We start from the raw sequence: 11,522 nt of genomic DNA on the forward strand, positions 1-11,522 counted from the left end.
TTGACGTGGTGTCCAGCAGGCATTTTAAATACAGCCGACATCACCGACTTCATGAAAACAGCCCTAGGCGCTTTGAGAAAAAAGTATGAAAAGTCACGTGCACAAACGTAAACGCCGTGCCGCAAAGGGATAAACAACTTAGGCAAATAAACATTCAAACCAATTAATAACCTCACGGACAAATATATAACTGCCATCCAATCGTATTTCTCGCGTTTGCTCCGTACAAAGCGAACTTGCCAGCTTTTCCTTCTTGTGGGTCCGGCAAAGTGCTCGGCAAAGTGCGTCACCTTTGATAGCGACCCCGCATCCCCATTTCGGCCAAATTCCAAAAATGTCACCGAGCCTGCAATTGTTGCTTTATCTTTCTGGAAAATGAATTGGGGCTCCTGGAATGGGTAGTGTATCTGCATGCTAAAGAAGGCGCGGAGTTGATTAAAAGAAACAGAAACGCGAGCTCCGAGAGCGATCCGCAACAACGAAATTCACGGCGAATAAAAGGCCGCTTTGCAAAAGTATTCATTCACATTGGCATGACCCACATGGTTGGCAAATACAGATGCTGTGTACAGGCGCAAGTCGCAGTAGGAACAGAAAGAATACAGCGGAACCCAAAGGCACGTCGCTAAACGTGGCCGATTTACTGCGCAGAGAGCAGACGACTTCGCAGCGAGTGGATGTGTAAGCGGGTCTCAACGCCACCTGGATCTCCCTCTCCGGAGCATCGCGGAGTGGCTTCATGGGCAGCGGCACGGTCAGTACACTTCCCTAGCCTAGCCACTGTAGCGAGGAGCGTCACTGAGTCAACTAGCTCCATTTTTGCACAATATAGCATACCAGTGGAGGTATGCACAGACAACGGTCCCCAGTTCGCAAGTAATGACTTCGCTGCTTTTGCAAAGAGATATGATTTCAAACACACCACCTCGAGTCCACGATTCTCTCAATCAAATGGTCTCACGGAAAACGATGTGCAAATTTTAAAGCGCATCCTAAAGAAAACCACTGAACTTAAAAAAGATTTCTAGTTGGGACTTCTTGCTTACAGGACCACACCTCTAGAGCGCGGCCAAACGCCTGCAGGGATCCTCCAGAGGCGCGAGCTTCGCACCACATTGCCCGACTTGCACTGTAGTGCCAACTACCAGGTGTACAAGCATCGCCAGACCGAAAGCCTCAAGCGGCCGTTGGCTCCACTGCAGAAAAATGATGTCATTCGGGTGAGGAAGAGCACGTCGTCTCTGAAAGCTCAAGTCTTGCGTCAGTCCATGTTTCCCAGGTCGTACGACGTCCTCACTGAAGATGGAAGAGTTCTGCAACACTAATGGTAACACCTGCTGCCGACCAGCGAACCCTTTGCGAGGGAACTGCCCGAATTCGTCGACGACGCAAACAGCTCGAACAATTCGGCAACCTCGGCCCGCACTGATCCACACCACAGTCACGTACTACCGAGCCACAGCTCGGCACAGCGCCTCCAACGGAGGATCCCCCGCACGCTGCCTAGCCAGCACCGGCACTAAGGAGGTCAACACGACAAAGAGCACCGCTTCGGCGCCTCACGTACAACAAGGACTTTGTACAAGTGCCTTAAATTTCCAATGCAAGTGAAGTCAACAAGCCATCTGTGCGAGTGGCATACAATATTCTGATTTGTTTGTAACCGAATTTTCTTTCTTTTTCTTCTTTCCAAACGAAGGGGGATGTATCGGCAGCTAAATCATCGTCCCGGAAGCCACGGTTCATGCGCACACAGTCGGCTTCTCTGGAAGAGGAGGCCGCCTTTCTTTCCAGTAGTGGCTAAAAAACTAGCGCGCAATAAAGCACTACGTTCCTTCCCCTGCACCTGTGCTGTCATGTTTTATCGGCTGCAGCAGCCGATACAATGTCTGTTGAGAGGCATGAGCTTCATTGTCACTAGGAGGGGCAGACAACATATCCCACTTGATGTTAGGAACATTAAAGTCACCAAATATAAGCAAAACAGAATTCAAGGGACGTGCACACACTTCACCTAAATGGCGCTGTAATTCTTCAGCAAAACCGTCACACATGCCAGGAGGTCAGTAAAACACTCCAATTATAAGGTTAGTAATGACGCATTTCAAAAAAACAAACATTCAATGAACGAGGTGACTATTATGGTTATAGCTACAATTTCCTTATTTGTTGCAATGAGGACACCACCTCTTCAACGGAACTTCCTGTTGCAAAGAAAAAGATTAAAGCAAGATTCACTCAGCAGAACACTACTGTCTGGAAAAGCATCGTGTAACCATGTTTCCGTTAAGCTAACAATCGAGGCAGAATTAGAGTCAATGAATGAAGAAAGAGCAGCGGCTTTAGGAACGACGCTTCTGATGTTAGTGTAAAGAAAAGAAGTAAAATTAACTCGATGCTCGTAACAGGGTGGAACCGAACATGAAAAAAGGCGAGTTGAAGGACCGCCTAAAACATTTCATTTACCGTATTTACTCGAAGGTAACGCGAGTTTCTTCCCGGATTTTTTACCGTCAATGTCTACCCTCGTGTTATAATCGAATACCGCACTTCGATTGGCCTAAAGCAGTGCGCGGTTCATCCATTTAAAAGCAATCAGTTTGGTTTCGGTTTCCGAAGTTTTGCGATCTTATGCTGGCAATGTGGGTACCATGCAAGCCAGATCCTCATCCATCCAAAGCCAAAGCATTGTCATTTTTTTGTGTTCGTTGCGACCTCGCGCTGAACGCGTCGTGTTCTAGTGGCGTCGCTCGCAGTGTATTGATTCAGTGGACACGATGCAAACGCGTCGTGCTCAGTACGATGCTCGTTTTAAGAGAAAAGCGATCCTGTTAGCTGAGGGGCAGCTTGAAGACTTGACCTCAATGAGTCAACCATCCGCGGATGGAGGCTGCAGCGGGAGGGGCTTTTTAAATGTGAGCGCGACCGCAAAGGATTTCATGGGCCTCGCCATGGGCATCACGTCAAGCTGGAGAAAAAAGTGGCGGATCTTATTAGCGGGCAGCACAACCATCTCATGAGGGTCAGGGTCGAGCTGATCCGTTGGAAAGATAGAGACGTTGCTCGGGAGATGGGAAGTTCAGAGCATTTCGTGAGTGGGCCCAAACGTTCATGAAGAGGAATGGATTTTCTCTGCAGCAAACAACATTGATACGGCAGAAGTTACCGAGAGACTTCGACAGCGAAAAGGAGGACTCCGTTTGCAAGAACTCAGCCTCCGAAAGCAAGGAAGATGAATAAACATGTTGGCCACAACGTCTATTAAAGGTACTTTGTTTTGCATCCCTAAGTCTCGCATTACATTCGTGGTTTTATTTTTTCGCACTGGGCAGCATGTAAAATCACCCCTCGCGATACATTCGACTAAACATGGTACTTGTGGCACGGGAGATACGAACTGCACTGCTGGTGTTGTGATCCCACTGATATACATCTTTACTGATGTGTAGTTTGTCAAATACAAGCTTAGTTTTGTCCCCCTCTTTCTTTGTCTCTTTAGAAAAATTCAGCAAGTTCCTGCGCTTTCGCGAACGGCAGCAAAATAATCACAAGCAGCACTAAAGCCGGAATCTTTTAACTTGTGCCCATTACTAAGCGCGTTTTCAATTTATTTACTGCGGTTAAATTTAGCGATGATGGGCCGCGTCTTATCCGAGAAATGACGTCCAAGGCGATGAGCATGCTGAATTGAACCAACCGTGATTTCAAGTTCGCGACTGCAGAAATCAGTCACGAGCTGTTCAGAAGTTTCCCAATATTCAGATATATCAGTGTCCTTGATGCCATAGAACAGCAAATTAAACCGCCAGTAAATGTTTTCAAGATCGTCAATTTTTGCTATAATTTGGACAAATTACCATTACCGTCGCTTGGAGGCTGCTTAGAAGAAAGAGACTCAGCCTTTGCTTCAAGTTCATGAACGCGTTTGCTCAATTGATCTATATCAGTTTTAAGCTTGACATGAATGAGAAGGAAGGATCCTTCAAAATTGCAGCAAGCTAAAAAACACGAAATACGTCATCTCGGAAGACTTTTCGCCACGGGTTCAGTCGATACGTAAGAAGCTTTGGAACAGCGCCCAACAGCAAAAAGCAAATGGTGCGAAGGTCGGGCTCTTTTTTGACAAGATAAAGATCAATGGAAAACTGTTCCGATGGGACGAAACTCTCGAGGAAAGAGTGCCCGTAAATGATCCCTGACCAGTCTGTTCGGACGCTCGCAAATATCACAGACATGCATAGACTGTGAAGTTACCCAACCAATGCCTCAAAGTCCGCCCCACTGCGGGCCCTTTTTCTTTGTTGAACATTAATGCCAGAAGCATATGGAATAAATGCGATGACTTAGAAGGTCTTCTTATCACACACGACGCTGACATCACAATCATAACCGAGACTTGGTTGAACGAAGCTATTCCTGATTCAGAAGTAATACCCAACACTCATGAGATAGTACGGCACGACCGTAGCAGACGGGGAGGGGGCGTAGCCATAGCTATAAAAAAGGGATTAGATTACACAGTTATTCCTCATAATACAGGCATCGAAATGGTTTGGATATTGCTTCGGTTTAACAATTTGAACATTTTTATTGGTTCTGTGTATAGATCCCCGGATGCAGACGTCTCGGTTCTAGAACGACTGCACGAATTTTTGTTAGAACATGGTAAAAAATATGCTTATGTAATGATGTGTGGTGACTTTAATTTACCAAAAATCAACTGGGAACTTCTGCGTACTGTAGCTTCATGTCAACATTCTGATCTTTTGCTTGATATCGCCTTTGCAATTAATTTAAAGCAGGTCGTGCAGGGGCCGACAAGTACTGCATCAGGTTCAAGCTCCCTTCTAGACCTTGTGTTTGTTACCGATACTATTGAAAAACTTGGCTTCTCCGTTGAAATCATACAGGCATTTCTGATCACAAAGCTGTACTCTTCAAAAGTAACATGATGCGACCGCCTGTCCCTGAGTTAAGAAAACCATTTCTTGACTTCAACAATGCCCTAGACGAAAGTATCTTAGATTTATTGGAACAAGACTACGATGAATTCGTTGAGAAACACGCGGCTGGTCTCATGAAAGTTAATGACCTATGGGTGCACTTCAAGTTTATTGTACACAAATGTATCACAAGATACATGCCGACTAAACTTGGAAAAATGAATCGCAGTAGTCCCTGGATTACTCGCGAACTGCTCCAGCTCAAGCGACGTATCAAGCGTCTAGGATCCAAGCGAGTTAAAACAAGGCACATTTCCCTACAGTCACTACGCACCGAGTTGCGCATGAAAATTAAACAGTCTAAGTACACTTTTTTTAACGTTAAAATGCATAACTTTCTCACCACAGACCCACACAAATTTTGGATACACTTAACAAAGAAGAAGGATACAGTTAGTAAAATTCGTTTGAATAACAGAGAAAGTAAGGATCCTTACGACATTGCATCAGCTTTCAATAATTACTTTTCTTCAGTGTTTTCTACTGACAGTAGGCAGGAGCCTGAATTTCAATCCACGTGCCTTATCTTACCAGACCTGCAAATATCTGTCGAAGGAGTTTTTTCAGCTCTACTCAGTTTAGACAAAAAGAAGTCTCCTGGGCCCGATGGCATTCCAAATGCGTTTCTCTCCCGCTACGCAGAATGGTGCGCGAAATATCTTGTCATCATTTACAATGAAAGTCTTCTAAATTCAGAAGTTCCGGCTGACTGGAAGACTGCAAAGGTCATCCCTATCCACAAATCGGGTGACAAACTTTGTCTAAACAACTACAGGCCAGTTTCACTCCTTTGTACCTCGGGTAAGGTTATGGAGCATTTCATTTTTAAGCACTTGATTTCTTTTCTAGAAAGTAGTAACTTCTTTTCTAGTAACCAGCATGGGTTTCGGCGTGGCCTGTCCACCGTAACACAACTAATTCACACAACCAATGAACTTTTGGCATGCATTGATAAGGGTGGGCAAGTAGATGCAATATTTCTCGACTTCGCGAAGGCCTTTGATCGCGTTTCGCACCGTAATCTAATAATAAAGCTCAAACATCTATTACAAAATCAGTGTCTTGTTCAATGGCTAGATTCCTACCTCTGAACGGCACCAGTACGTTCAGATCTCAGGTTCCAATTCTGTGCCAGCTCCAGTTCTCTCAGGAGTACCCCAGGGCTCTGTTCTCGGTCCACTATTGTTCCTTATTTACTTAAACGACTTAAACTTCGACTCCCCTGTACGGTGCCGTTTTTTCGCTGACGACTGCGTTGTATATCTGCCTATTCAAAATGCGGAGGATCAACATGTGCTGAATGACTACCTTTCAGAGGTCTCAAGGTGGTGCCTAGTCTGGCAAATGTCACTAAACACGTCTAAGTGCTCAAAAATGACATTTACGCGTAAAAAGTGCGCTCTTAATTACACATACACAATAAACGGTGCAGCTGTCTCCCCCGTAAACGAATACAAATACTTGGGGGTTGTATTCAATAGCAACTTGAGTTGGAGTTCGCACATCGGGCATATAGTCTCAAAGGCGTCCAACAGGCTTTGGCTGTTAAGAAATCGTCTAAAGCACTCCACATCTAAAACTAAATTAGCAGCTTACACTGCATTCGTACGGCCATTACTGGAATACGCAGATGTGGTTTGGGATCCGCACACCCAAGTAGATGCACAGCGCATTGAAGGCGTTCAAAGGAAGGCGCTTAGATTTATCTACAACGCATATGGAAGGCACGTTTCGGTTACTAATCTATTGAGGGAATCTGAATTGCAGACACTTCAATCTCGTCGCAAGTTGCACCGACTAAAAATGTTGCATGGGATTGTTAATAACTTAACAAACATTCATTTTGAGACCTACATGGCATACAAAACTTCACGACCAACGCGCAATAAACACAATTTAACAATCATGGTGCCACGGTGCCGAACGAAAGCGTATCAGTTTTCTTTTTTTCCCAAGAACGATATTGGAATGGAACGGGCTTCCGTGTGACGTGGTCCGTTTGACAGACCAGAAGTCTTTTTTATCTGCTGTCATATCGTCATTTTAAGCGCAGTGTATTCATTCATGCTCTTTTGTTTGCTTTCTTTTGTATTTTAAGTAACCGAGTGCATTTAACTTTGCTCTTTGTCTTTCTATAAAACCCTGTGTGTTAGCTTTTGCTTCTTTATCCGCATTTTTACTTGCTTTGTTTTGTCGCGATGTACGATGTATCCTTGTACCGCTCCTGCCTTGGCCACCAAATGGAGGCTGGCAGTATTGAATAAATAAAAAATAAATAAATAAACAGCCTCAAGAATACTGGTGTAATTAGACTCAAGACGTTGAATGGCATCAAAGACAGAATCCAGCTTCTCTTCCTGGGCCTTCGACATCGGCCAAGAATTAGGTTCTACATCACCGCCGAGCAAGAGCAGGTGCCAAAGATGCAACGAGTTCGCTTCAGACAATTTGGTGGCCACGACACCACCACAAGACAAATGTTACTGTTGCGATAACAGTTGGTTTACAAATAACTTGCCTGTGAAAACATAGGTCATTGAAGCGGATGCACAAAAGTGGTAGCCCAAGGCGTCAGCGGGAAAACTCCACTTACGAAGAAGGTGGCCAGCTGATATCGTCGCCAGTTGCCTGACGACAAGCCAGGACGAGTCCAAAATTGGCGGCAGGTCGGCAGGCAGGTGGCCGGTTGAAAGGCTGCAGTTGCTTGACGATGCTTCAGTGTAGGATGTGGTGTCGGAGTACCAACCCTCGAAGCGCAGATCGCCCGGTATGGATAGCGGGACAAACAGCAGCTGGTGCAGCAACAGCAGTAGGAACATCTGTGAAAACATAGGTCGTTGAAGCAGATGCACAAAAGTGGTGTCGTGATCATACAACAAGTACCCTTACTCACCAACCAGCATGATCATAGGTGAACTCGACAAGTGAAAAGCATCTGTCTTCCAATATCTTCTAACACTGGGACCTAGACTTCACAAAGGTGTGCAGCATGCTCCTGCCTTTACCACCTTGCCATCACTTGTAGCAGCGCCTTTAACGCTGGCCTCTCCATTGTGCGAAGTCCTCTTGATGACCAAAGCACTGACAATGCCACAACACAAATGAACGTTACGAAGAACCGAGGTATCTATTCAAATTGTGCATGCCTGACTACGGTAAATAGCACAAGCTGCTGCCTGTTAGCTCTATCAGTGCAACATTATTCCCGACCTTCATCAACGTAACGCGGACGTGTAGGGGCGCAAATAAAAGCAACTGGTAGCCAACAGTAATAACGTCATCGAGAAATTCGAGGACCCTTGAGCGTACTAACGTTAACGCATTAGATCATTGATGTCTCAATGCTTTCAAACACAAACGTTCACACACGTGTGCAAGTGTACTTTTCTTGCAATTTCCCGCTACAAATATCACGCAGGTTCTATGTTCTTGCTTCAATCTTCCCGCCAAGCGTTGCATACTTGTTCAAACATTCCTTCGGTATTCACGGCGACTAGCCAATGAATGCCGCGTAAACGAAGTACTAGATTGCAGATACAGCCAAGGCGGATTTATACCTTGATACAGCCCTTAAGGTGCCTTCATAGGCACCGAGTGTTTCCAGGCACAGTCCTTTTTTTTTTCTATTGCGGTGAGAATGGGCCAACGAAAACAACAAATACCAACTCGCCGCCCGAATTCCGATGCTGCTGAAACGGCGGATGACGTCTGGGATATGTCACATTCGAAAGAAACAACATCAGTTGTCCTTCGTGCCTTCCTCTTCATCATAGATGTTTTGGTTTTTCACTGTCTCCTCTCGAACAGCAGTAAAATCGCTACAGCAAAGACCATGCACGCTGCGCTAAGCTGCACAACGTGCTGCAACGGTCCGCACGGATAGCATGGGTCCGCACAACAAAACAAACAACCAGTCGCCATTAAGCACGTGAGTACTCAGGCTGCGGCTGGTGTTGACTTGTGTTGGCTATGAAAAATAAAGAAGGCTTTACACTGAAAATGCCTCGAAGCGTGGAGGAAATTTGGATAAAGAGGCAAGGAAGCGCGTGGGGGGGGTCTCGAGGTCCCAAGCATTGCAAGCGTCTCGTCCCTTGAGCATGTTCCTTAGGTGGGACCAAACCGTTAAGTTTATGATTGCGGTAGCGTTTGTTCCTTTATGCGGACCCAGAGCTTTTATTAGTATTTCCTCTCTCTACCAAGAGAACCATAAATATTTTGAGGGTGGCAGTATCAAACATCATTTTGGGAGACCCATGAAACGTCTGTGCGAGCATTCGGTAGAGATCATCTGTTAGAAGACATCCACTTGACTTGTATTTTGTGATATGATAAGCTAGAATGTCACTTCGTACTCGCTGAGACTTCAACAGCTGACTTTCTGTGAGCATTCAATATTATAGACCAAATTTAATTACGCAGGCTTGCTGCCATTAAAAGGACTCGACTGCATGTGGCTTGTAAAGCTTTTCAAGCGTTTTATGCTGCAGTGTATGCATCAAAGAAGCCCCGTGAATTCATATGCGCTCGGAAAGGCGCGCCTACTTGAGAAGCACGTTTTTCTACTGGACGAGCAAACGCCTATGCCGCCTGTGTATCAAAATTGAGGCATAAAGAGGGTAATTTTCGCTAGGATCGCTGCGAACATTATCCCTCCCTAGGTGCCTTTTTAAGGGCGGCAGAACCCGCGCTCTGCGTGGCGTAGTGGTTAGTGAACATACTGCCAGCAGAGACAATTACCATATTAGGCAAGTGCATCCCCAGGCGAAGTTGACAGACAGTGTATAGGAACGGTTCCCTGGGGCATACTCACTGTATAATATGCAGAAAGGAGGAGACAATTGAGCATACGTGTTCCTTCAATGTTGGGATGCTGTGTTCCTTTGGGATGTGCTCCAGCGCACAATCAAAAAGAATTTCCTCTCGATGGGTGTGGAATTCGCTACTTGCCAATTGAAATTGATGACGGTACCCCATTTGATTTGATCATGCTAATTGCCCAACACAGCATTTTGAAATGCAGAATGGCAGTAAGGCACGCCGATCTCGATGCAATACCGGCACGTCAATATTTTAAAGCAAGCATAAAGATTTTTGTTCAGGAGAAAAAGATGCTGGAATGTATTCCAGAGTGGCTGACACGTGTTGAATTATTATTGGCGATGAAGGAATTTTAGCATGAACGTGTCCGCACAAGTTGGGCGGCCGTTCTTTTTTAAGAAAGATGTTTGTTATTTTTTGGTGCTTATGTATGAATATGTGTTTTTTTTTCATGTGGGCCAAAATACCGGCAATAAAGAAGAAAAAGTAGTAATTAGTGAACTCGCTTCACACGCGGAAGACCAGGGTTCGATTCCCGCTGAGCGAACAACTTTTTTCGTTTTTATTTTATTTTAAATCAGAGTTTGTTTTAGTGCAAACAAGCCGTGGTAGCAAAAATAAGAAAACCGAAACCGAAACTGAAGTTTTTTGAAGCGCAGCTTTGCTACTGCCGTCAAAATATAACGGTCCCAAAATCTCCGTGCCACCTGCAGCGCCAACTTTCAATGCGCGTTTAAAGCACACCCGACATTACCCTCCAAGCTCCGATTTGTGCTTTTAGCAGATGGGTAAGACAAACACTCCTTTCAAACAGTGCTGGGAATTGTTTCGTTCAGCTTGACAACCGAAAGAAGAAAAAGACCTCAACCGCTGGCTCGTTTGCGGTGAAACTGCACACAGAGCTTGCGTATTATGGTAACTTTTGTATCGTAGGAAGTTTGACAACGGTACTTAGTTGAGCCGTGCATGATGCGAAAACATGATCGTCTACGTAGAGATCGGCAACCAAAACCCGCAGACGACGCTTTTTCGCTGAAGGGCGGCAGTGGCGATCTTTTTGCGGTAGCGCAAAGCTTCCCGACAAGGCCGTCGAGGAGAGCGTTGCAAGGAGCGCGGGCCGTTTGAATATGCCGTTCCTGTCGTTTCGTCTGCTTCTACTGAAGCGCTTACAACATTTTCGACTAATTAAGCGGAAAAATATCAGAACAAATGATTTAACGAGGCTTTACCTTTTAAAGAATATTGTTTGCAATGCTCGCCTCGGCGTCCTTGTCGTGACGGTTTCCACTGCCCAAAACAGATGGCGCCACTGCCGCCCTTCAGCGAAAAAGCGTCGTCTGCGGGTTTTGGCTCGCCGATCTCTCGTAGACGCTTACGTTTTCGCATCATGTGCGCCTGAACTAAGTAAGTACCATTGTCAAACTTGCTACGATACAAAAGTTACCATAATACGCAAGCTCTGTGTGCAGTTTCACCGCAAACGAGCCAGCGGTTGAGGCGGGGAAATTTTTCTAAGTGTCAGCGATAAAAACGCACAATACTGTATATATATATATATATATATATATATATATATATATATATATATATATATATATATATATATATATATATATATATATATATATATATATATATATAATTTTCTTTTTAATTTCTAGTGCCAATCAATTGGTTTAAAGAAAATTACTTATAAAGCAG

At 44.9% G+C, this 11,522-nt stretch overlaps 1 protein-coding gene across 8 annotated transcripts in view; it reads right to left on the reverse strand.

Annotated features, from left to right (window-relative positions):
• The window catches only part of LOC144121684 (uncharacterized), a 228,049-nt gene extending 219,112 nt beyond the window's left edge, over positions 1–8,937 (reverse strand). For 4 of the 8 annotated variants that reach the window (XM_077655035.1, XM_077655033.1, XM_077655029.1 and 1 more), the window contains exons 1-2: positions 8,674–8,931; positions 7,597–7,822 (exon numbers count right to left, since the gene is read on the reverse strand). In XM_077655035.1, coding sequence (XP_077511161.1) covers positions 7,597–7,822; positions 8,674–8,774 — 327 coding nt within the window. In that variant the 5' untranslated portion in view covers positions 8,775–8,931. Of the gene's footprint in view, positions 1–7,596; positions 7,823–8,665 lie in introns of all 8 variants that reach the window. The other 4 variants (XM_077655031.1, XM_077655032.1, XM_077655028.1 and 1 more) reach the window with 2 other exon arrangements.
• Positions 8,938–11,522: the final 2,585 nt, after the last annotated feature.

This window comes from Amblyomma americanum, chromosome 2 (genome assembly GCF_052857255.1).
Source record: "Amblyomma americanum isolate KBUSLIRL-KWMA chromosome 2, ASM5285725v1, whole genome shotgun sequence".
Classification (NCBI taxonomy): domain Eukaryota; kingdom Metazoa; phylum Arthropoda; class Arachnida; order Ixodida; family Ixodidae; genus Amblyomma; species Amblyomma americanum.